The sequence below is a fragment of the Girardinichthys multiradiatus genome, chromosome 21 (assembly GCF_021462225.1).
Source record: "Girardinichthys multiradiatus isolate DD_20200921_A chromosome 21, DD_fGirMul_XY1, whole genome shotgun sequence".
Lineage (NCBI taxonomy): Eukaryota > Metazoa > Chordata > Actinopteri > Cyprinodontiformes > Goodeidae > Girardinichthys > Girardinichthys multiradiatus.
The window spans coordinates 12,649,113-12,676,436 of NC_061813.1; the positions used below are offsets into that span (position 1 = coordinate 12,649,113).

Consider the following 27,324-nt stretch of genomic DNA (forward strand, 5'->3'; position numbering starts at 1 on the left):
ATAAGCGGAAGACGATGAGTACGAGTACGAGTACGAGTATATATATATATATATATATATATATATATATATATATATATATATATTTATTTATTTTATTTATTTATTTATATATACAGTACAGACCAAAGGTTTGGACACACCTTCTCATTCAAAGAGTTGTCTTTATTTTCATGACTATGAATATTGTAGCTTCACACTGAAGGCATCAAAACTATGAATTAACACATGTGGAATTATATACTGAACAAAAAAGTGTGAAACAACTGAAAATATCTCTTATATTCTAGGTTCTTCAAAGTAGCCACCTTTTGCTGTGATTACTGCTCCGCACACTCTTGTTATTCTGTTGATGAGCTTCAAGAGGTAGTCACCTGAAATGGTTTTCACTTCACAGGTGTGCCCTGTCAGGTTTAATAAGTGGGATTTCAAGCCTTATAAATGGGGTTGGGACCATCAGTTGTGTTGTGCAAGAGGTGGATACAGTACACAGCTGATAGTCCTACTGAATAGACTGTTAGAATTTGTATTATGGCAAGAAAAAAGCAGCTAAGTAAAGAAAACCGTGTGGCCATCATTACTTTAAGAAATGAAGGTCAGTCAGTCCGAACAATTGAGAAAACTTTGAAAGTGTCCCCAAGTGCAGTTGCAAAAACCATCAAGCGCTACAAAGAAACTGGCTCACATGAGGACCGCCCCAGGAAAGGAAGACCAAGAGTCACCTCTGCTGCGGACGATAAGTTCATCCGAGTCACCAGGCTCAGAAATCGCAGGTTAACAGCAGCTCAGATTAGAGAACAGGTCAATGCCACACAGAGTTCTAGCAGCAGACACATCTCTAGAACAACTGTTAAGAGGAGACTATGTGAATCAGGCCTTCATGGTACAAGAGCTGCTAGGAAACCACTGCTGAGGACAGGCAACAAGCAGAAGAGACTTGTTTGGGCTAAAGAACACAAGGAATGGACATTAGACCAGTGGAAATCCGTGCTTTGGTCTGATGAGTTCAAGTTTAGGATCTTTGGTTCCAACCACCGTGTCTTTGTGCGGCGCAGAAGAGGTGAACGGATGGACTCCACATGCCTGGTTCCCACCGTGAAGCATGGAGGAGGAGGTGTGATGGTGTGGGGGTGTTTTGCTGGTGACACTGTTGGGGATTTATTCAAAATTGAAGGCATACTGAACCAGCATGGCTACCACAGCATCTTGCAGCGGCATGCTATTCTATCCGGTTTGCGTTTAGTTGGACCATCATTTATTGTTCAACAGGACAATGACCCCAAACACACCTCCAGGCTGTGTAAGGGCTATTTGACCAAGAATGAGAGTGATGGGTGCTGTGCCAGATGACCTGGCCTCCACAGTCACCGGACCTGAACCCAATCGAGATGGTTTGGGTTGAGCTGGACCGCAGAGTGAAGGCAAAAGGGCCAACAAGTGCTAAGCATCTCTGGGAACGCCTTCAAGACTGTTGGAAAACCATTTCAGGTGACTACCTCTTGAAGCTCATCAACAGAATACCAAGAGTGTACGGAGCAGTAATCAAAGCAAAAGGTGGCTACTTTGAAGAACCTACAATATAAGACATATTTTCAGTTGTTTCACACTTTTTTGTTCAGTATATAATTCCACATGTGTTAATTCATAGTTTTGATGCCTCCAGTGTGAATCTACAATATTCATAGTCATGAAAATAAAATAATTATTAATTCACCTAAATATTCTGCCTGATTTTGTTTCTAAAACATTTGTAGCATTGTTTTTTTTTTTTATGCTGAAACTATGCCTGCTACAGACACAGTCACAACAGTCCCACCCACCTTCATGAACAGGCAAGGTTATGAGTTCATACATTATGTTTTATAATTATGATAGGAGATATATTTGTGAGAGAGAACAATTTCTTTTTGAGTGCCTGTTCCAAGTGACGAACAATGCCAACTGTGGCAGGGAACATAACATCATTATTTGTCTGTAGTATTAAAAGATTAGGAAGAACTTGATCCAGCTTCACTGTGGAACAGTATGTGAAAAATTAAAAAGGCAGTCGACGAGAACAATACTATAGGCCCCGCAGTTTCTTTGTAGAACATCATGTTTTTGAAAGTTCTGACATAATGAAGTAATTTCATTGGCACTTAAAAGACTGGAATATGGTGGGGTTTTCTTAGTCTTTATTTTGAGCTTTCCTGTTTTCCATCCTCTTTAAATTACGAGTCTGAAACCTAGACCCGAAAATTCAAAGTTGGGTGAGAGTCCGTAATGTAAAAGCCTGAACAAATGGCTCACAGTCTGCTGCAGCTCTGTGTAATGTAGTGTGATGCAGCCTGGTGGTGGGAGGCCAATTTGCCAACATGCAGACAGAGCAAGTTAAGTGGACCAGCATTGCAGTGTGGAAGTAATGCAACATTAAGCATGGGCACAGAGGAAATGCATATGCCCAAGCTGTTTGATTAATGTGTTGACTTACACCTTGATGAAAGAAAAAAATACAAACAGCTAGTTCAGCAAAACTGGATCCGACTCTGATTGTCCTTACGGCTAAGAAGGAACTGTCGGGTCATTATATCCCTGGAGCTCTTTCATTCTCAGAAAGGAATCCTCCATGTTAGAGCCTTGCAAAAGTAGGTATTATTAGCAAGTATCTACATAATGTAACATGGTGGAGAAGTTGGAATGCCTGCAAACTTTCCAAGACATATGGGTACCATTAATCTGAGAAGCAGCCAGGAGTCTGCAGCTCAGGTGGAAGAATGTGTTGACACCACATTTATTAGTTGTGTACTCAAGAATTCTGACCAGTATAGAGGAGTGGCAACAAGAAAGCCATTGTTAAATGGAACACCATGTAGGGGACACAGCAAACACATGGGAACAAGTGGTCTGGTCAGATGAGACCAACATTAAACTTTTTGATCAGCCAGTAAAATGCACAGAACTTCTCCCTGAATGCACCATCCTCATTGTGAAACTGATAGCAGCATCATGCTATTAGTATGATTTTGAGGCCTTTTCAACAACATATTGTGCAGAGATTTGCCCTTGTTCTCTGCAGGAACATGGAAGCTGTTCAAAGTTCATGGAATGATAAATGAAGCTTAATACAGGGTGAGAACTAAATCCAGGTGAGAATCTGTGGGAAGAGTTGAAAATTGATGTTCACAAACCCTTTTCCTGTCAGTCTGACTGGGTCTTATCTATTCTACAAAGCAGTGTTGGTAAAAGAAAAGATTATTCTGGATAGGCAAGGCTGGAAAAGACATACCTAAAAGACTAACTGTAATTGCAAGATAAGGTGCTGTGGCACTCATTTACGCACAGGTGTGCAGGGCATAGTTTTGTGCCCAATTTGAGAGCACAATAGTAAGAGTGTGTAACAGTCGCAATTGTGGGGTGTCTCTTAAAGACAACCTGGGTCTTTGTTTGATGATGTCATAGGTATGCACTACTGACTTCTGTGCTAGTGCGGGAGAAGCACGTTTGCAGATGGACGCATGGACTCTGATACAAACTTTATATTTTGCTCTCCCACCTCAGTAGTAACGTACCAGGTTGTATAAACTCTGTTTACTTCATGTTTGATGAGACGGCAGTTATTCTACCGGGCTTTGTGGGATTTTTGAGGAGGATGATGAGTAATAAATCGGACAAGCACTGTGGAAACCCCAATACCTGTGTCCGTGATTTTTCTTAATTTCTTAGCGAGTTCCTGCCGCCTTCTCTAAATCACCATATATAAGTACAACCCACATTACAAGTGCATCGTACTCCCAGGCGCTAACACCCATCATGACAAACAAAAGATGGAGCTCTGTAGACCAGATGTGCTTTAGAGATCTCAGAATGTAGAATTAAATTGGCTAAAATAGGAAGTCTGCCCTTAAAAAAGGCTGGGAATATGCTGGATATCGGGGTCAGTCTCTTCACTGTAACTGCCAGATGTTTCTACATTTCACCCTGTGGGCATGGCGCTAATTCCTGTTAATTCCTGACATCGATAATGGTACATCATTGCTCGACTGTTACAACACCTCATCCCTAATTTTTTACCTCCACTTAGGTGCTGGCGTGATCAGGAACGGCAATCAAAACACTGTGTTAAAGTAAAATGTGTGTGTGCCTGGCAGGAACAAAAAAGCCTCGGTTCTGTGTGATGTCAGAGAGTTAGTTTATCTCCTGAGTGTTTTTTTGTCTTCTCATTAAAGGGTTCTGACAGCCCAGTTGCTATAGTGAGCGATTCCAGGTCTAAGTCTGTGATGTACATGCTTTTTGACAGAGCTGCTGTCCTCCGGTGTGACATCTCTGAATCAGCAGCGATCAACAGATGTATTCGTGTGTGAAGAGCGCTTCAGGCCTTCGACTTTACTCCACCTTGTTCTTTCTGAGCGTCCCCCCTTTTTTTTATTTCTTTGATGCAGCTGATTATTCTTCCTCTTAAAACAGTGCACCGCCTGTGGGGCACTGTCCCTTCCTTTCTCTGTATCTGTCTTTCATTTATCTCTTCTCCGCCTCCTCTTCTCTCTCCTGCAAACTGGAGGCAACCTCAGTGCCAATTTCATGGCAGGCTAGCGAGCAGCGCAGCAGAAATTATCCACTGCAAAATTGATCTAAACAATCGCAAAGTGGAACGGCAAGGAAAAGAAGGAGAATGAAATTGGGAGAGTCTGTTACCTTTTTCAACTCGCTTTATCACCGGGGGGGGGAGGGGTTAGGGAGTGTTTTTCTTACAGGGAATGCTAATATCTGAACTCATGATATGGCAGAGATGTGTCCCATAGGGGCCAGATACTCTTTTTTTTCTTCCATGTTTGTGCATTATGTGTAACCTATTTACTGTATGTCTTACATTCTGTGCACCCATACTTGCTTTATAAACATGTAGAAAGTGATACGTGATTTTTTGTTTCTGTGTGTCTCTATGTTTGTATTTCAGTTTTAGTGTGAGCTATGTTTTGTTAGTGGGTATTTTCTGTGTTTCTGGATGTACCTACCCTCACACAGTGTCTCAACTCCCTGCTCTCCCTCAGCTATCTTCTATCTGCTTCTAACCCGCCTACAGTATCCAGGGATGGGGACTCGAGTTTGGAACTTGTATTCGAGTCGCACTTCAGTCGCACATACAGTGACTTCAGACTCCACTCGGACTCTCGCGATTTCAGACGTGAACAATTTTTTAATTTTTTATTGTTTTTTGTATGACGATATCTTCTCTGTTTGATCGCCTGCCAGCTGTGTTTTCCATTGTTCCTCATAAGTAGTGGTGACATAAAGCTACGTGACCACATGCGGGCACAGACCAAACCCTTTTAGACTTGACTTGGACTTGAGATCAAAGACTTGAGATTTGACTTGCAAAAAATGACTTTTAAACATCTCTGACAGTATCTAACATTCCAGTAATCAAGCTCCCGAGCGGTTTTCTGAGTTCTGCCTGTAATTAAATCCACATTTGTCATCTGTTTGGGTCCTTAAGCACCAGAATTCATGACACAGACAGCTCATTGATAAAATGTAGATAGGTTTAAAGCAAACCATCATCTTCAAATGGAAATAATACAGAACAACTGCAAACCTACCAAGACATGGCTGAGAGACCAGGCAAGGAAAGCATTAATTCGAGAAGCAGCCAGGAGGCCCATGGTTCCTTCGGAGGAGCTGCAGAGATCCAGATTTCAGGTAGAACAATTTGTTGGCATGGCAACTATTGATGGAGCACTCCACAAATCTGTCCTTTATGAAAGCTGGGCAAGAAGAAAGTCATTTGGAATTAAATGATAAAAACAAAATCCACTCAAATGCTTAAATTTACACAGTCAAATAATCCATAACAATAATTTCAGATTCACTATTTTAATGTTTAATTACAAAATAAAAGAAATACTATGAGCAAGATTTCCTTCTTGCTTGATTGCAAGAACACACTCCACACACCACACACACTCCTCCTTCTCTCAGTCCTTTTTTCTTCCCTTGCCCTTCTCGCTCTTCCTCATCAGTGGAGGTGTCAGGACTCTAACGCCGCAGTGCCATCTGGGCCAAGGCTGATAAAAGCTCAGGTGCTGATCCGGCAGTGCCAACAGGTCTGCCAGAAGCCAGCGAAGACGGACTTTTTGAGAAGATGGGAGAGATTTGTGGCAGCCAGGGAGGAAATGGCAAGTCGTTCTCGTGCAGATCCGTCACCTCTTCAGCCCTCTTCTACACAACCTCTGTCTGTCTGCCTGTCTGCTTGTTTGTCTTCTGGGTCTCCACAGGACTAAATCTGTTTCTGCTTGATATTTGATTTCTACCATGGCATTTGTTTCAGGTCCTATGTTTCTCTCACTGCCACCTTCAGCATAGTTGTCTACTCCTCTTTGGTGTTTTGGTACACAATCTACAGGTGTTGCTTGTTTTCTTCAGGAAGCCCTGATTACTATCCTTTACACATCGGCTCTTGATCAGAATTGATCATACACACCTTGTTAACAGACATGGATGTGGCTGTAGAAAATAACAGTTAATTCATGATTTAACAATGGTGGGAATTACATTTTCACATAGCCAGGTTGGTGTGGGCAGCTTCTTTCCTGATTAATTAAAATTATTGTTTTCAAATAATATTTTTTAAACAATAATCCTTTTTATACAGTGCCTTGCGAAAGTATTTGGCCCCTTTGAACTGGTAAACCTCTTGCCAGATGTCAGGCTTCAAACATAAAGATATAAAATTCAGATTTTTTGTGAAGAATCAACAACAAGTGGGACACAATTGTGAAGTGGAATGAAATTTATTGGATGTGTCAAACTTTTTTAATAAATAAAAAACTGAAAAGTGGGTCGTGATATATTATTCGGCCCCTTTACTTTCAGTGCAGCAAACTCACTCCAGAAGTTCAGTGAGGATCTCTGAATGATCCAATGTTGTCCCAAATGACTGATGATGATAAATAGAATCCACCTGTGTGTAATCAAGTCTCCGTATAAATGCTCCTGCCCTGTGATAGTCTCAGGGTTCTGTTCAAAGCGCAGAGAGCATCATGAAGACCAAGGAACACACCAGGCAGGTCCAAGATACTGTTGTGGAGAAGTGTAAAGCCGGATTTGGATACAAAAAGATTTCCCACGCTTTAAACATCCCAAGGAGCACTGTGCAAGCAATCATATTGAAATGGAAGGAGTATCAGACCACTGCAAATCTACCAAGATCCGGCCATCCCTCTAAACTCTCATCTCGAACAAGGAGAAGACTGATCAGAGATGCAGCCAAGAGGCCCATGATCACTCTGGATGAACTGCAGAGATCTACAGCTGAGGTGGGAGAGTCTGTCCATAGGACAACAATCAGTCGTACACTGCACAAATCTGGCCTTCATGGAAGAGTGGCAAGAAGAAAGCCATTTATCAAACATATCCATAAAAAGTCTCGTTTAAAGTTTGCCACAAGCCACCTGGGAGACACACCAAACATGGAAGAAGATGCTCTGGTCAGATGAAACCAAAATCAAACTGTTTGACCACAATGTAAAACGATATGTTTGGTGTAAAAGCAACACAGCTCATCACCCTGAACACACCATCCCCAATGTCAAACATGGTGGTGGCAGCATCATGGTTTGGGCCTGCTTTTCGTCAGGAGGGACAGGGAAGATGGTCAAAATTGATGGGAAGATAGATGGGGCCAAATACAGGACCATTCTGGAAGAAAACCTGTTGGAGTCTGCAAGAGACCTGAGACTGGGACGGAGATTTATCTTCCAACAAGACAATGATCCAAAACATAAAGCCAAATCTACAATGGAATGGTTCACAAATAAACGTACCCAGGTGTTGGAATGGCCTAGTCAAAGTCCAGACCTGAATCCAATCGAGAATCTGTGGAAAGAGCTGAAGACTGCTGTTCATGAACGCTCTCCATCCAACCTCACTGAGCTCGAGCTGTTTTGCAAGGAAGAATGAGCAAGAATTTCAGTCTCTCAATGTGCAAAACTGATAGAAACATACCCCAAGTGACTTGCAGCTGTAATTGCAGCAAAGGGTGGCGCTACAAAGTATTAACGCAAAGGGGCCGAATAATATTGCACGCACCACTTTTCAGTTTTTTATTTGTTAAAAAAGTTTGACACATCCAATAAATTTCATTCCACTTCACGATTGTGTCCCACTTGTTGATTCTTCACAAAAAATTTGAATTTTATATCTTTATGTTTGAAGCCTGAACTGTGGCAAAAGGTTGAAAAGTTCAAAGGGGCCGAGTACTTTCGCAAGGCACTGTATTTACTCAAGTTACCCTTCTCTGAAATGTAATTAAGTTTGATAATCTAAAGAAAAGGATCAATAAAAAAGCAAACAGAAGAAATGATTAAGGGTGGAAATATGTTTTTTGACAGCAGTGTATAAGGATCAAATAGACTGTGATAAATATCCAGCTAGTAATTTAATTTCTTAAATATTATTTTCTGTGCCTAAAACATATCCAAGCCTAGTTTAAAGCAGGTAAATGAAGACAGATCCCAAAAACATCCACTCATCTTTACATACATTACTCTAATGGCTGTAAAGGCTAAAAACTGTGATTCTGTTGCTTCCATTTGCCCAAAACCTCAAAAATACAATCTCATCCATGGATAGATCTGAAACATGGCCAGGAGTGGCTCTTAAATCATTAAACAAAGTTAAGTTATTGGAAACAGCTCAACCTTGTTTTTCAGTGTTTCTCTTTTTCCTGTTCTTTCACTTCATTTTCAGTTTACCTTCATTTTCTTCTTTAGGGTGCGAGCTGAACTGTTCTTTCTTCATTAGGACAAAACCAATAGAAAGTTCTAATTCTGGGCATGAAACACACCAAAAAGCTCATAGGTTGAAGAATCAATGTGTGCAAGAAGGTGAGGATATGTCTGCATTTGCTCAACAGATCTGGACCTCAGACACGCCCAGGTGGTGGCGCTTTCCACAGGAACCAAATGCATCAACGGGGAGTACCTGAGCGACCAAGGACAAGTTGTCAATGACTGTCACGCTGAAGTCACAGCTCGTAGGGCTTTGATACGTTTTCTCTACTCTCAACTGGAACTCTTCTTGAGGTAAGGCACCAAAATTCCCTCATATCTCTGTGGTATTTGCATCGCTCACCCTTTGAAATCCTCAGATACCAATAGTGACATTTGGTCACTTGCATCCACTTGCTTAAACCATAGTTTGCTGAGAAGTAAAAACAAAATCTGATTACTCTCAGTGCCTGATCTTCAAAAGATTTGCGCGTACAAGACCACACGCAAACCTCAATTGCGTCCGCAAAGCTGATCTACAAAGGCAGTGCTAATCGCATTGCGTTTGCAAAATCAGTGGAACAGGAGGCACAAACTTTTTAGTGTTTGCCTTCATGAATATGCAAAACATATGACAATGACCCAAACGGGCAATTTTATGGGAGGTGGAAATGCAAATGTCATCCCTTCCCACCCGCAATGCGATTTTTCAAACCTAAAACTGTTTGTAAGAGCAATTTTTCTGTGTGGATTTAGCACGTTTGAAATGCAGGTACAAACTGGGACGCAAAAATGTCTGCTGTCGCTGTAGCGAGAAGGAGGCATAGATTGCAGAGAAACCCGATTTGGATCGGTTAGATTACGCTGTTTAAATGGGAACCTATCCTAGGGGACGGTTTTGTTTATACAGTAAAAAATTATTTCGAGTCACCAAAAAGCAATGTACACAATCAAACACGTTATATATAATTAAAATACGAGTAACCTCACAAAACGAGTTTAGTAAAATCATTGGAAAAGAATAAATTTTTACATACATAAATGTTCGATTCAAACTCTTTGCAGAACAGGGATGATGTGATGTTTTAAAATTAGCTTAGCTTTAACATTCAGTTTGCCAACTCTTACAACAAACTATTTTTAAGTTGCTAATATTATGCTCAAGCTTAAATATTGTGGCTGTTTATGATGAACTCCGAACTCTTCAACAAATACACTCAAAAAAACAAAAACAGAACCTGATGAGTCTCCGAAAAGAATTAAAAGATCAGCGGAGGCTAACCTCTAGTAAATTAATTGACAGGCATGTTTGTCTGTTATATTGTTAATATTGATTGGCCAATATGTTGCGAGTTCAGTTGAGCAACAGTTAACAAGTTGTGTGCGCTCCTATGGTGTTGTCAGCCTAGACCAGCTGTCCCGTGTGCGCACCGATGGCGGAGGGCGTCTGCTACTCCTGACACAGCTCTGCCCTCCTGCGCAATAACCTGTAATATAATGTTTTTTTAAAGGTGAAGCAGAATGTAGTCTTTGCCTTACTGGGTCCATCCAGACCAAAAACATGAAGCATCTGGTCGCAGAACAACTTCAAACTCAGCCTTCTGCATGCCCAATTACGCACTCAGAGGCACACTGCACAAATGAACATATAGGAGAGATAATCTTGTCAAGGCAGATCCTGAGTTGACAAACCTACTGCTGTGAATAGTGACAAAAAAGGTTAACAAACTGCAACAGTTCAGAAAAGCAGGAACAGAACTAAACAGAAGGAAAATAAATCAGCAACTGGATTATTTATGATGCTGCAGCCTAACAATCCCTGCACATTTCTAGCAACACCGCAGACAGGATCTGTTCGCTTTTCCTCTTGTTCCACTAGTGACAGTGGCAACACGCCCATTTATTGCACACTAATAGCACGTGCTATGTGGGATCTTTGAAGATCAGGCCCTCAGTGTACAAAAGTATCAGTCAGGAGCAGGACACAAAAATGTTTCACTACATTAATAACTGGAAAAAAGCAAGACATCTGGGAAATTACAAAACAGTGCAAAAATTTCCAACAAAGATTGATTGCATTCTTCATATGTCTTGTGAAAAATCCATGCCTGGCTAAAATTCCAAAAATCCTTGTGGGAGAATGTGTTATAGTCTGATGAAACTAAACTTGAATGTTTGGGCCATAGTTAAACGTAGTAGGACATGTTTGGACTAGAAGCAACACTGCACACCAAGAACAGAACACCATACCCACACTAAATAATGGTGGTGGCAGCATCATGCTCTAGGGTCATGTTTCTTTAGAAGGATCTGGGTTTTTTTCTTTTATCAATCTCAATCCAATTATAAACACGTCTAAATACCAGCCAATCTTTAAGCAAAACCTTCAGGTCTCTTCATGAAATATGCAGATGAAGATGGACTTTATCATCATAATGAGTCCAAGGCATACATTCAGTTCCACAAGACAGAGACCTGATGAGATGGAAATTAGAGTTGTGGAATGACTTGGCCAGACTCCAGAACTGAATCTCAGAGAACATCTGTAGATTTACCTAAAGTCAGTTCTGGAGCAGAGATTTCTTCACAATCTGACAGACTGTGAGAACGTTTGCAAGGTGGAGTTGATAGATATCATTAAATCAACATGTTGACAAACCTCTACCAAAGAATGAATGCAGAAATTGAATCATAAAGTACCTGACCGTAGCAATAGTTTATTGGTTGAAGGGTGAGAACAATTAATTGAATTTTAAAGGATATGTCACATTAAAAAAAGGAAATAGTTTTGGTTATTTACCATTTTCTCAACAAAATGATTTACCATTTCTTACAACAAAACCATGATGTGTATCTCTTATTAATAGTCTGCTTTTTGTCTGGAAATCACACAGGGCATTTGATGGATCAACAGTCATGTCGCTTCCCCTATTCTGAATATATGTGATGATACATGGAGTAAGCCAGAGTTTGCGATTTTTCATGGACAGAACATTTACTTTGTTTTAACGCAAAGACGAAATAAATCTCAGGTGTTTCCGCTGCTTTTAGCTTCATTGTAAATAATAGAATAATTTTAAAAAATTAAAATAAAATTTTTGCAGTTTTATGCAATGAGTCTAGTTCTTGTTCTTGAAGTATTATCAGTTATCACACTGCATAAGCATGTAAATGGTGAAAACACACAAGAATAACCAATAAATAATGCTACTAATACATAAAGTATTTGCTTTTATGGATGAAAATAATTCAGGTTAAAGTAAAAGGGCAAAGATAAAACAATTTCATGAGTCAGTTATATCAGCTAACAACTTCCCTTGAGTCTAATTATCCTGCATTTATTGACTTTAAGCCACTAATTTAACCAGTGTTAAATGTCTAAATAGTTAATACACGGGAATTAGTCCTTTGACAATAACCCTGTCGTTCTATACATAATTAGGTCATTAAAACTGATACATAAAAGATGCAGAGAATAAAGATTTATTGTTGCGTTCATTGAGAAATCATCCCGTTTGAAAAGATAAAATTGCTGCTAGGGACTTCTCTTTCCTTCTGGTATCCTGGTCTGCAACTAGTACAGTTAGCCACTTCACCTAGCAACTAAGCTTGGACAGGATTTGCTCTACGGCAATATGCAGCCCTCTGAAAGTATCGAGATCTGTTCACTCCTCCTGAAACAAAACCCATGCAGTCTGATCTAATTATTAAAAGAATGGAGCACAAAGGGAAACATGCACTGGTACAGTTCATACTGTAAAGCATGGCACTAAACACTGTAGTGGTTTTGAGTAAGGGTGTTTTCACACCTGTATTTCATTTGCTTTGGTTGGAATCAGTTGATGAGTTTGTTAACTTTTCATACAGAGTAAACTCCAAGCGTACTAAAACCTGTCACTACAAACCACACGGGAACATTCAGTCCGGACTGGGAGTGCCAAATGTAAAAACAGTAAGCATATGCTGTGTTCTGAAGTGGTAGAAAACATGGAGAATTTAATTATACCATTAGTTTGTTTCTGGGTACTAATTCTGGTAAAATTATCTGAGAAGGAATACAAAACGGATTTTGAGAAGATGTCTTTAAAAGTTGCATAGGGCTTTCTGTTATGATTTGGGATTGTTTAGTTTCTGTTTTTTTCATATATGCTTCTCACAGTTTTTGAATCATGTTTCTGTTTGTTTTCCTGGTCATGCTTTAGTTTTTGTATTCATGTTTTGCAAGTTGTGTTCTTGGATTGGGCTTCTGGTTATGCTTTGGTTTCATGTTTTTCCAGTTAGATTTCTATTTGTTTGTATCCTTGAAGTTCTGTTTTGCCCCTGTCACGTTGTGTTCTGTCTGTTAATTATCTTTATTTGGTTCACCTGCTCCAAGCTAATCTGTCTCCTTGCTCCACTTGGTTCACACTCCATATATACACACCTGTTCTGTTATTATAAACATTTTCAAATCATGCTCATGTCTAGTTCTCTCGATCATGCTCATGTCTTGTTTTTTCGGATGATGCCATGCCTGTCTCGCCTGCCCGTTTATTGTTTTGTTCCTGCCTCCTCAGTGAGTGAGTTTTTGTTTTTTATTCATTGAATCCTTTTTTCACTTACTGTCATGCTGCCTGCTAGTCTGCATTCTGGGGTCCTCCATTTCGCAAGCCTTGACACTTTCAGCATTTTGAAAAGGCCGTGCAGCTTTTGTTAATTAGTTTATTTACTCTACCACGTCCCATAATACATGTCAGGCATGGTTACGGGACAGAGTTTAGCTCAAGCTTGCAACATACAACTGATATCTGTGTCAGAACGAGGGCAGATCATGTTCACATCATACACGAACCACTCTAGAGTTCGTATGGAACTGTATCAAGACCACCTCCTCCAAAAAATGTTGGTCTGGTTGTTTTGGTGCTCACCCTAGTGCGACTGCTATGTTTACATCTACACTAACAAACCACACAAAGGGGGGAAAATGAGCCAGAGTTTGCCTTAAACAGACTAAACACTTCAGGGTTAAAAATAACCTAATTCTGGCTTACTTTGAATGACCTGGTAAATATCCAGACATTCCTCAAGCCAAGCGCACACTTTGCGCACACTTTTCACTTGAACTTCTTTAATCAGATGAACGTATCCCCAAACAAAGCGGACTATCCGAGGAAACAAACTCTGGTCCATTCAAAACCACCCAAACATTTGACTTGTTTCCTGGCCACTTCACTCTGGGCTAAATGAGAGCTTTAATTAGAATTTGTGAAAGTTTCCAAAAAACATTTTTAGTTTATTTCACTTTGTCATTATCATAGGGAAAAAAAAAACATGTTCAGTTTATTGCTGTTTCTAAATGGCTCCTCATAACTTTAAACAGGATAAAGTAGTAGGATAAGCGGTAGAAAATGACTGACTGACTGACTGAGGATAAAGTAGTTGCAGAAAGTGAATGAATCACTGAAAGCCATTTGACTGTGATTATGTTCCATAACTGTATAGGTTTCAGTTTCCAAGGAGCCTCCCATAGTTTAAACATCCATAACATTGTGTTTTATGGGATGGTTACATCACATCTTGTTAGTTTTGACCCCCTGCTGTAGCCAAAAATGCTCTCTCCTCTATAATAAGCTCCATGGAAACGGCGCTGCTTTTGTTCACATAATCAACAGGCCGTATGCCTGCTGTTCTTGCTACCTAACGAAGCATGCTATCAAACATTCAGTTAACTCAGCTAATGCCATATATGGTTTCTGCTCTATTCTATACAGTGTCTTGCAGCAGTAGGCAATGTCAGCAGAAGACACCCCATAACTATCTTTACATATTGTCACAAACAAATCCACAAACTTAGGTGTATTTTATAGAGATTTTAGGTGATAAACAGACACAAAGTATTTAATTACAGTAAAGTATATACAGAAAATTAAACATGGTTTTCAATTTTATTCCAACTGAAAATCTGAGGAGAATGTATTGCATTGTTATTCAGTCCCCTGAACTCTGATACCCCTAAATATGCCATGCTTTTAAATTTTCACTGTTCAATCATAAATTTGAAACTGGAACAACCTGCCAAGGCATGGCCGTTCACCTAAACCAACAAGCTGGTTGGGAAGACCATTCATCAGAGAAGAAGCCAAGAAGCCCACCACTAACTCTGGAGGAGCTCACATGGACCTGACTTTGAGAGGACAACTATTACTTGTAAACTTCACAAATCTGGCCTTTATGGAAAAGTGACAAGACGAAAGCCATTGTTGAAACAAGTTCTGTTTTCAGTTTGCTGCAAGGAGACAAGCTAACATATGAAAGAATTTACAAACTTTTTGGTCTATATGTAAAATGCTATGTATGGTGAAAAACTAAAACTGCACATCACCCTAAAGGAAATATACAATGGTCAACATAATGCTGTGGGGAGGTTTTTCTCTTCAGAAGGGACGGGGTAGAAAAGAAAAGGACTTTTTGAGTTTTTTTGCAACAAAAGTGGGGTCTAGAAAGTATTGACTCCTGTGTGCTACATGCGAATGCACCCCACTTGTCTGCAAATTCTTATGTAACCTATTTTATTTTATAAATTTTTTTTAAAACTGTTTTCTTCCACCTAACAATTAAGTGCCACTATATGATGGTCTTTCATCTGAAATCTAAAAATAAAACATTGAAGTTTGAAGTTGTAACATGATAAAATGTGAAACTGTTAAAGGGTATAAATGCTTGCACAAGGCATGCGTGTCTTTGCAACCGGGATAGCAGGTCTTATGCACACCCCGTTGTCAAGCCTTACCAGTGCCAAGATGATGGCTTTGATGAATTTTGACTTTTACATTCATCCACAATATAAGAATATATTACTTTCCTGTGCTGCCTAGGGAACTCTGGAATGCTGATGTATCAGATTAGTGGATTGAAGTCTAGATCGCTGAATGTCATATTTGCATACACAATACTGACTTTTTGTCTTAGGACAATGCAAGATGGCAGCTACAGAGACTTTGCAGCTGACAAAAATGGCTAATTTGGAAGATAATTTATAATGAAATGACCAAACAAAATGTCACAACTGCCACATTTACACTCAGTGAAAGGACATCGCTGGCAGAGGAGAGGTTATATAAAGAGAAACACTCGTGCTTTGCATTATGAATGTCATGTCCTACTTTGTAAAACAGAGGAAAAATTGATTTATTTGTTGTATATATAACCTAGAATTTAAAAAACACATTTTGAATTGTCTGACTTATGTGTTTGGATTAGACTTTATATTTGTATTAGTGATTATGCCTAACTTTAGGTTTAGAAAATGTCAAACCTATTTGTTGTTAAGAACGCACACATATGACACTAAAAAGCAGCCATTTTCATTAAATATTAACATAAAATCAGTTTTCCTGAACAACACAAAGTAGCAAAAATGACAAGTGAAATTTTAACTGACTTTAAATTTAAGGTGCAATTTTATTTTATCTGTTTCTCAGTTGTTTTACACCACAATTAAGTATGAAATATTCTGCCCCATTTCTGAAACATTCTGAATTAAAGTTGGTGTTTACATAGCAGGTATTAAACTAGCTACAGTCTTACACATTAAATAACCCATAACAATGCCCTGGTCTCTTCACAAGGAACGTCTATTTATTTTATATAAACTGAGTGTTTCCTTGATTACAGAGTGTGGCTAACTGTAGCCTAGCATATGCTGATGTCTACAAATACTGTCATACTAGTTCAACAGTATTTATCACCACTGCTAAAATGCTGCAAATTTACTTCATCACATTAGCTTTAATGTTGCTGAAAGCACATAAACTGAGTCGAGTAGTGCTGCTCATCTGCAGCTTTAGTGGCAACAGCTGCTCTTTTCTGTGCGTCATTCACCTCCCAGTCTGTCCTAGCAAAATTAGAATATTCTTAGCGTGAGCCTTCAGTAGTTAGGTTAATTATTCGAACAGCAAGTAATGCTTTCAAGCGTGTACTGCAGGTTCTGTCAACACGACTGAGATTTAACGAAACAGGTGACAGAAAGCCTATACACTTCCTATGAGCTGCTGATAGATCTCTTATTGGGAGTGTTCTTGTACCTTAGTGCTGTGAGGGTTTCCATTAGGGGATTTATTAATCCTGACTTTTTACTACAAATAAGGGGAAAACGTAACACTATTTATATACCTCTGTTTTTGCAATTTGAATTATTGTGGCTAGTACGATAAACTGTTTTTGGCTTGTTCAGCTGACAATTTTTGTTTTTGTAACTTTCTGGCTTCCTAGTTTTTATTTTTCCTATGATTTAAAAAATATCATTAAATTTTTGTTTAACATGTACATTCCAAGAATGTGATGTATAACAAATACAAGTAGCATTAGAAGCGAATTTAAAGTGACGATTTCTGTCAATTTATTATATTTCACTATTATGAAATTGTATTTGTGAAAATTCAAAATTAGTCAGAAACCCTCCTCGCCTTGAAGAATGTTCAAATAACTTTTCATAAAACAAACTCCGACTTACTCAAGTATTATGTCAGGTCCAAGCAGTGGATGTACAGCAACTGTATATGTCTGAGGTCCCAGCTTCATGAGCCTGGATTTTATTTTACATTTTCCCCCTTAATATTTTTTTTTATTTCTGTCTACACTTTCTCTAAACATTGGTATGTGTATGCTAGTATGCAATAACATCAATGTTAAATTTTATAAAAAGAAGACCCTGAGCAGGGCTGTTGTTTTTTAATATAATCTTCTGGGCCAGTATTCTCAAAGATTCTCATATTCCACTTAGAGAGTTCCTTTCTTAGCCTAAAGACTCCTGCTAAGGAGTCTCAGCTTAAGAGTGACTCAGCTAGCCGCTTAAAGTAACTCTGAGCGAGTAGAAGACAGAAATTATTTTCTAGGTGAGGAGGTGTGGTTGACTAGGTGTAACGCTGTCTTCTAATAGCTGTTATTGGTTGTTGTTGTTTCAATCACTTATGATGCGTAGATTAAGGTATAAGAGGCAACCAAACACAATAAAAATCGACCAACAAAAAAAGATTGATCCACATTTGTAAACAACTGTGTCGTCAGCATAAAAAATCAAAATTTGCACACGGATTTTTCAGACGAAGTTTAGTAGTATCAATGATAATTACAGATGTTCTAAAAGAGAGCCCTGTGATATCCCTGTATGCACAGTTAAAAAAAAAAAAAGAACATAAAACATATCTACTGCGATTAGTCCTATTATTACATTAATTTTCAAACCAAGCCAGGTCAGGGAGTCCTGATTTTCGGAATATAAGCCTTAAAATATGTCCAATAAAAATTGATGGTCAGCTGTGATGCTCTGTTTTGCTCTTTATCAAGTGCAACTGATTTGTTGTTTAATAGTGTCATTGCCACTGTAATGGTACTTGAGTTGAAAACTCTGTCACTTGATCTTTTTATACTTTAGTGAACGTTACCAATATGTACTTGTATACATTTACTCATTTCTATACTTTTCACCATTTACCTGGATCAGTAAAGTGGAATGACTACATGTTGTAGCAGTAAAGTGCAGCTCACCCGTGGTCGTGCATTCAACTTTTTAATCCTTTGCAAGTAAGACTGCAATGACGGAGGCAAAAGTAAGAGGCCTTTTTTATTGGTAACAGTTTAGCTGCATAAAGTATTCGGCCAATTGGCAAACATCTTGGTGCCTTATGGCCACCTTGTTATAATGTTTTTAGAAAAAGACAGCTTCTTATCAAAAGTATTATCATATATACTTTTAAAATTGTAAGCTTACTGATTATTTGAACATTCAGAAATATAGGTTCTTTCTTTGTTGGTTCAGGACTTTGACATGAGTAAAATAGGTTGTGGTCAAAATATGAGCCTGTGTCCATCCCTCGCTGTCTCTGCCATCATTTGGGGAAAAAAAGTGGAAATCCATTTCTTATGCTGTGATGAATGGTGCTTTGTTTCTCATCGGTCTCCCTCACTGTTGTTGCCTTTTCTCTTTCTTTTTTTTCCACCCTTTCGGTTGCTGAAGTAAAAGGTTGGAGGACTGGGAGGAGTCAATATTCGTCTGCCACAAAGAAAACAGCTACAGGCTAAGAGACAACATCCATTTCCACATGTACATCAGCACTTCACCGTGTGGCGACGGCAGGCTCAACTCGCCATATGAAATTACAACTGATTGTAAGATACCAGGCATTCTTTCTTTCTGTCTTTCATTGATTCATTCCACTACAGTATGAAAGATAAAAGCATTTTCTTGTCTACATACTAAATATGAATTGTCTATTTATCTTAAAAAATATTTTTTTGTTTTTTACTTCCCTTTCCGTAACTGTAGCTGACTCCATTAGGATACTCTGCATGGAGACATATTCAGGAAACCCACACAGACAGAAAGTGAGCGAGAGGACAGTGCCATCATCAGAGAAGCCTTAGAAATATTAGACATTAAACCTCCTAAATGTTCTGCAGTGTGCTCGCAGAGATTATGAAATTCCAGAACACCTTTGACCGACTGTTCTTAAACATTTCAGTGCTGGAAGCTGGGGCTTAATTTTTAGCTGCTGTCAGATCATAGCAACAGCTACATATAAAGAGCTGAAAATGAAGGGAGAAACAGTAACTTATGCCACAGGAAATGTGAGGCTATTAAAACCTAAACACTAATTATTTTATGGACATTTGGGTAACATGTTTTGAAGGACAGGGATATAGTTGCTGTAAGTCACAGATTTAATGACTAGTAAGTAAATCAAAAATACAGAATTTCAGAGAAAACCCTGACAGGCTCCGACAACAGTAACATGTACTCAACATTTATTGGGCCCAAAACAAATGAATAAAAAACAGCACTGGCCAGTACATTGCCAACATTCTTTTCCTTTTATGTATCCAGGTACTTTGGATCCTAACCAATAGTGTTAGAACCTAAACAGGTCCCGTTGTCTCGCACATCCTATAAAAACACATGATGTACTGAATATTAAACTGGATGAAAGACTTGTTCTCTCAACATCAACATGAACCAGACAAGAATGTGAATTAACAAAATTGTGACCCAATTCAAAGAGCATCTGTTTAAACTGGCCTATCCTCATTTTCCTTCTTTTAAGTAAACAGCAGCAGACACCTTATGAGGAAGCATCGAAGCCACCTGCGAACCAAAATCGAGTCTGGTGAAGGGACTGTTCCTTTGCGATGCCGAGGGCCCGTCCAGACGTGGGATGGCATTCTACAGGGGGAACAGCTTATTACCATGTCCTGCACAGACAAGATCACCAGGTCAGTGCTGTCACATGATCTATCTGGGTTCAAATCTTCAGATTGTTTGTAGGGTTGATTGAGGTCACCACCATAACATTTTTATATCATCGGTATCGGAATCCCCGACTAAACTCAACTTCATACACTCACGTAGGTCTGCTGTGATTTTGTCAGTTGAACATCCAGTGAATCATGCAGCTCCATGACTTTGTATTAAAGCAATGCAGCTTAATAAACAGATGTGGGTTTTTCCTTTTTCCTCCCTTTGCAATGATGTTCATAGTATAACAGAGACTGCATTGGTTGCTGCAGCTTCCTGTCTGTCTGTCATGTGACCTGCTTTGTCCACTGTGTTCAGACAGCTGTTGGTGCAGAAGAGAGTGCAATTAAAACACTAAATTTGAAATATTTCCATGTTCCAAAGCACAGAGCAGGAGAACAACTTCTTTTCTTTGTTTTGTGCCCACTCAATGATTTGGAAACACACTGCATGGGCATCGCAACCATCGGGGATGTGGGTGTTTTAACATCCACACCTTTCCTTGTGAGATGGTTGAACACCCTCACTTTTCCCACAGCGGTTCCAGTCTGTTTCCTCGTATTGCGCCCTCCCTCCTAATTAAGATGCAGAAAAGAGAGAGTTGGCAACTTTTTCAAGAGAAATCCTGTAAGTGATATTACTGAAAAAAGCTAAAAGCCTATTTAAAAGGAAAAAATAACAAATATGTATTTTTTGGATTAAGTTTTTTTGTGTAAACTAAGCCATAAAGTATTGAAATTATTTTGAGGCCAATCTCTACCACTGCATCCTTCTGGTTTAGGATAGACAGTTGCAGGAGGAATCAGTTTCAGAGAGAGCACATGAAGGGTCAGAGGTCAGCAATAAATAAATGTAAGTTTAAACTATACTATGTTTTAGTTACAGAGTGAGAAAGAAGTCACTTGAAGCAGACCGTGTGTGTATGTGATGCTTATTTACATCCCAGATGAAATGTAACGTTTATAAGCATTTTGATGAAACTAAAAAATCTCTGGGAAACGTTGATGAGATTATGTTAAAATAAAAACATAAAACACACAGCCATTAAGAATCTCAGTTCATAGCCGATGCCACCCAGAGACAAACTATATCCCCCACACTTTTGAAAAGCTTGTTACACTACTGGACACTAAAATATGTTAAAAGCCAAATTCTCAACAAGTCATATCACAGCATAGTATAAACATGCTAATGTTAGCCTAGCATCGCAGCAAACAGCTTTGCATCAAAACAATGTAGCAAGAGTAAGACATGCTATTGTTGAAGACTGCTTCTGTGTTCAGTCAAATATAGTGGGACAAGTAGGACACAATCACAGGACTAATAACCTTATTGCACCATTGCGTCTTATTGTATCAGCGGTTTAGCAAGACACAATGCCAAAGAAAACAACGCTCCATCGTTAATATACTGCACATTTACCATTGGAGCATTCACAGTGATTACCGGCTAAGCCAGGCTGCCATGCCTTTCATTGGACATGCCCAAAAATTCTGCAGCATGATATCTCAGCACTGACACAATAATATTACTTAATCTATATCTGCCGTGAAGTATATTCACTCACCTTGGCATGCCAGATGCTTGAAACTGGCATGCCAGGGTGAGTGATGCACCACAAAATCCATATACACATATTTTTTAAAACACCAGCAAACATTGCAAAAGCAGCCTAATGTTTACCATATAATTCTGATTAAATGTAGAGGAGTTTTTTGCTGCATTTAAAAGCTACTGAGTTTTCAAGCTCATACATTACATTAATTTTATTAACTATTGACTTGACTCTATATTGGGGATAAAAAAATATATTTTTTAGGACATTCCTATTTCTGAGTTTTAAAGGCTATTTTTATTTAATACACTGACTTTTTTCATTATACATAAGTAGTTTAAAGGAAAGTTTACTTATAAATAAAACTTGTGCTCTTGGCAGATATAATACTGCCTTCCTTATCTATAAGCTTTTAAACCTAATTACAAAAATCACAATCTAATTTTCCAATTGCTGTTATTACTTTTACACACTGGGTCACCTTTTGGTAATAAGAAAAAGGTAAAAAAGAAAACCCTCTGCTTCCATTCACCCACAAAAATTCTGGTCCGTTTAAGCAAAGAAAGATAAACTGAGTGGTGGAAAGGTTAACTTTATTAGAAGATTACCTTGCTTATGAAGAGAGATTTACTAGAGTGAGGCATTTTTAAATGGGCTTTATAAAAGCCAAACAGAGACATTTCTAATATTTATCTAATCCATTTCTCTGCGTATGTGTCCAAGAAACATGCTAGTCATGCAGTGCTTGTGTTGATTTCCCATATGTGTCCGAATTTAGTAATCCTATTCTAATGAAAGAGTGCATTAATCATGGCTTTGCTATAATCTCTAAATCTGTAGACTCTTCGCTCACCGTCGTACTGGTCATAAAAGCTTTACCAACCATGTCCTATTTATCTACTTACATCTGCATGTAATAACAAGTAGTTGAACCGAAAAGGGTTTTTCACAGATTTTCTCATTTTCTTTCATATTTACAATGACTCAGCAAACTTTAAAAATATACAACAAGTACAGCTTTATAGTTTAGCTGGTAAAAATTGCAATAGAGCATTTGGTTTGCCTTAATGAAGATTAACGTCCGCTTGAGCTTGATTACAGAGCAATGGACAGGTGGCAAAGCATCGCACCTATCCCTACATCATCATATGTGAATAGTTGAGACATAAGTGTATAAACTATGAGTCATCTGCAGCCATTCACTCATATGTGAAGTTCACAATGACATTTACCTACTATATTTAATTCTTTCCAAGACTATATTTGATGTGATTAAACACATTGTTAGATTGATTGGATGGATGGATGGATGGATGGATGGATGGATGGATGGATGGATGGATGGATGGATGGATGGATGGATGGATGGATGGATGGATGGATGGATATCCTATAACCTTTGATGAGCATCCTATGCCTTGCTGTGTTAGAAAAAACAATCCTGCAGGATGATGCTGCCACCCCCGTGTGGGGATGGGGTGTTCAAGCGATGTGCAGCGTTAGTCTTCCATCATAGATACCATCATGCATGTAGGCCAGAATGTTCAATGGTGATCTCTTCAAATCAAAGCACCATCTTCCACATGTTTGCTGTGTGCCTCATGTGGCTTTTAGGAAGATGACAACATTCACATGGTTTTTCTTTGGTGTCTGAGGCCTTTTGTTCACAAAAATAATTTTACTCACAGCTTGACTCTGTTTACTAATTAGATGACTTCAGAACTGGTTGCGGATGTATTTAGGGACACCATAGTAATACAAGCAGAATAAAAATGTTTGCCAGATTTGTATTTGTTAAAGAACCTGAAAACAATGCATCTAATTTTCTTCAACCTCACAATTATGCATTAAGCCCCAATAAACTACTTTGAAGTTCATTGTAATGCGATAAAATGTGGCAAAAGTTAGTGGGTATAATTACTTTCTCAATGCCCTGTAAAAGTGCATCAGGAAAACAAAAAAGTGTTTACACCCACTGGCCAAAATCCTAAACCTCCAGTTTGTGGTTGCATTTTTTCAGTTGTCTGAAATCTTTTTCTAAGTTTTTTCTGCTAAGACGTGGCCTCTTCAGGAGCTGAAACCATGAATTCAGCTTAGTAAGCATCTCACTGTGCCAACTGAGCCATACAGGAGGACAGCTGAGCTGCTGCGTTGTGTGTGTGTGTGTGTGTGTGTGTGTGTGTGTGTGTGTGTGTGTGTGTGTGTGTGTGTGTGTGTGTGTGTGTGTGTGTGTGTGTGTGTGTGTGTGTGTGTGTGTGTGTGTGTGTGTGTGAAACATGCAGAGAAACAGAGAAAAGGTGCAGAAGACATCTTGAAAGTAGGTGTGAGCACGAGGTGAACCCTTCTCCTCTGTAGCCGCTGTTAATTTGACCAATTGGATTCAGTTGGCCAGGGTTGGGGACGGTGTGATTAAATCTACCCAGGTCACCAACAAGGGTGAAAGCAATTACTTTACAAAAATAGAGTGACTGGGGAGATAGGGGGGACATCCTGCCTTTTGTTCCTCCCACCACCCTTTACCCTTCTTCCTGCCAGGCGAAGACGGCACCGTGCTCTCTCTGCTCCACAGTTTCCTTTTTTTAATCGCTGTAAATGATAAGTGGCTGCCGTTAAAGTGAGTGGGTCACCGAGGACCGGTTTGTCAAGGTCAGGAGGGAAGGGCGGAACTGAGAGCAGCTTAGGGCGGCACACTCATGCTCTCTGCTGCAATCTTGAAGTGATCCTCTGGATACTCTTTTTGTCCTCTGTCCCACTCATTGGGCAGCCTCCCATTACTTTTTTTATTTCCTCACTCCCTTTACTTCCTGCACTTTATTATAGTTATTCCAGCTTTGATCAGAAAGGATACAGTATTAGGATCCTTGCTCCTATTATAAACATCTCCACTGACGGTTATAGCCAACTCGGCTGACGATCATCGATGTGTTTTCTTAAGCGGTGCCCAGCGAAGACGCTTTGCAAATATTTGATTTGAAGGCGACAGCTGGATTTAATTGAGGGGCCTAAATGGCTTTCATATAACGATGATGTTCTCAATTTCACTGCAGTTTTATGCAGATGAACACATTACTTTAATGGGTCGGCATTTACTGGAGGAGGGAGGAAAGGATGGATGCAGAGAGGGAAGGAATGAGGTCTCTTCCCGAGCCAGATGGCTGTCTTTTCTTGCATGAGATTAGAAGATGTCTCAGATTCATGGTGTTGCTTTCGGAGTAAATTAATATTTCAGCCCAAACCTTTTATTTTAGTGTTGCTGGGGCACTTAGAATGTTTACGTGTTGGTGGTTGCCTTTCCAACAAAGCTCCTCCTTTTCTGTCTGAGAGGGAAGGCCAGATCTTAGCGACAGATTGCAGGTGAAGCAGATGCAGGCGTGCAGCCACTTGGTGGTTCCCAGAAAGCCGTTTATGTTAATTGACTGCTTGGGAAGCAAAAGTAGCTATAATGAGTGATTATTAAGCCGGCGAGAGCTGGGGAGGGGTGGGGGGGAGAAAAGACAAGCAGGCGCTATAATTGCATCTATGACAAGGAGACATTGATTAACAAAAGGAACAATGATGTAAATATTAGCAGCATAATGTTGGGAGCTCAGGTAAACAGCAGACCTCCTCTACCCCAGTGAATGGCAGGAATGCTAATAAACATGGTAATTATCATTTTCCATCCTCAAATTAGCATCTGCTGCGTATATAGAAAGGGGTTTCCACGGTAGGTGGCACATGATCAGCTGGCTGTAGAGTTAGGTGTCAGTGCAGCAGGTAGGATTAGCCCCACAGCCATTTTGTGTCACGTGTGAGGCTTCCTAAGCAAAACTGAAGGTGATTGGTCCTCGCACCGAGCAATCAACGGCAGCTCTCCTACAGTGCATTAACCTCCGTGGCACTGATGAATGCACACATGCTAATGTGTTGTTCCATGTAATGAGTGCTGATGTACTGACCTTTGGCTGTGTTGTTGTTGGAGATGATGGTTTGTATCTGGGGAAAAGGATGTGTGTGTTTTGGTGAGTGTGTGTGCTGCCAACCCAGTGGCTGTGATTCATCACGTCCAACGTCAAGATAATGATCAAATTGTCTCTACCTGTCATCAAAGCTCTCTCATCTGTCGGTCTTCTTCCATCATCCAAACCTCTCTCCCCATCTGACTATGTTCGCCTCTTTCTTTCGTTTCCCCGTTTGTCAGGTGGAACATCTTGGGCCTGCAGGGGGCGTTGCTGAGCCACTTTGTAGAGCCAGTGTACCTACACAGCATTACTGTTGGCAGCCTGCGCCACACGGGTCATCTGGGCAGAGTTCTGAACCAGCGGCAGGAGCGCCTGGGCCCTCTGCCCACTACATATAGACGCAGCCAGCCCCTACTGAGCGGTATGGCTCATTTTTATTTGACTTCTGTTTAAAATCTGCTTAGAAGAATGCTACATCTTTGCTGAAAGGTTGACCGAACCGGTAAACACCACAGGTACTGAGGTACTGAGGGATATTTCTGTACTCGCAAAATGTTCACATATTTCCATCCTGGTTTAAACACCACAAGCTGGTCCAAATGTGAAAGAAACAATGCGTTTCTTACTTTCCATTTTGATATACTATGTAGGCCATGGCGTCATAGATTTAGTTATATTGTATAGTTGTAAATATTGTTATTCAAATACATCTCAAAACAAAGTGTGCTTAGAAAGATTTATTACCGCATCCTGTGAGATGCAATGCTTCCGTGTCCTTTCATCCAAAAAAACACAACTGCAGTAGTTTTCTGCTTTATTTTGTAAAAACGTCAGCTAAAAATTGCACCAAAAACACCAATAACATACAGATATAGTTGTTTTTTTTAACATATTTTTAATATTGTCGATCTGCAGGTGGCATTAGTGCAACAGCACTACTGAAAAATCCACAGCTTTATTGCACCCAAGTTCATGCATCCTTGGCAGGATCTGATGTCCTCAGGCCACGCTTCTCTTGAGACAATAAAAACAAAGATATTTCTCTAAGTTTTTGAGAAATTGAGACTCTTTCTCACAAGCAAACTAGCATGTAAAGACTAATCTACCATTGACTTGGTCAGCTATGTGTCAGATTGGGAGTTTTTCACCTGAATGCTAATTTGATTAGCCGTTTCAAGTTGTTCGTTCTAAGGTTTTATTTGAGTCAATCTACAAAAAAACATCTGCACAATATAAATTAGACATGTATGTGCTCTACACAGGCCTTGTTACATTGTTTTTAATGAGAAATATATGTGTACGGCATAAACAGGAATTCTTTAAGTTTTGGTAAATGATGTAAAAGTTACAATTTGGTTTGAGATGACGGCAGAATACACTTACTACTTCAGTACCTGTTCAGATCCACAGTATTCCTTCTGAATAAACTAGCATCAACTTTCTGCTGTCTGCCAGCCTGAAGACTGTGACACACCCAGAGATCATGAATCATCTTGAAGCCACACCCACCACATCAGATCATTTCTTACACCCAGCCCACAAACACTTCACAGACTCATGTTCCACTGCTGCTCCACACTGACATTGTTCCAAGCCTGAAAAGCAACAGCTTAGATGTCGTCTGGCAAGTCAGCGTCCCGGGCTCCACCGAGACCCGAGGCTTCTGTTTGTGGGAAAGATGAATGCTGGCAGACAATCTGAATGACACCCAACTTGTAGAGAGAGCGTTAGCCATCACTTCAGATCTAGGCCAGTCAAAGAGGTGGTGTGGCAGACGAGAAGAGAGATGTAGGGCGCGTCTGGTTTCTGGGGGAT

The 27,324-nt window shown here is 39.6% G+C and overlaps 1 protein-coding gene across 1 annotated transcript in view; it reads left to right on the top strand.

Moving 5' to 3' along the window:
• The window catches only part of adarb2 (adenosine deaminase RNA specific B2 (inactive)), a 282,592-nt gene that overhangs the window by 241,120 nt on the left and 14,148 nt on the right, over window positions 1-27,324 (top strand). The window contains exons 6-9 of the mRNA XM_047348928.1: window positions 8,891-9,059; window positions 18,739-18,890; window positions 19,823-19,991; window positions 25,749-25,930. Of these exons, the coding sequence (XP_047204884.1) occupies window positions 8,891-9,059; window positions 18,739-18,890; window positions 19,823-19,991; window positions 25,749-25,930 (672 nt within the window). The remainder of the gene's footprint in view (window positions 1-8,890; window positions 9,060-18,738; window positions 18,891-19,822; window positions 19,992-25,748; window positions 25,931-27,324) is intronic.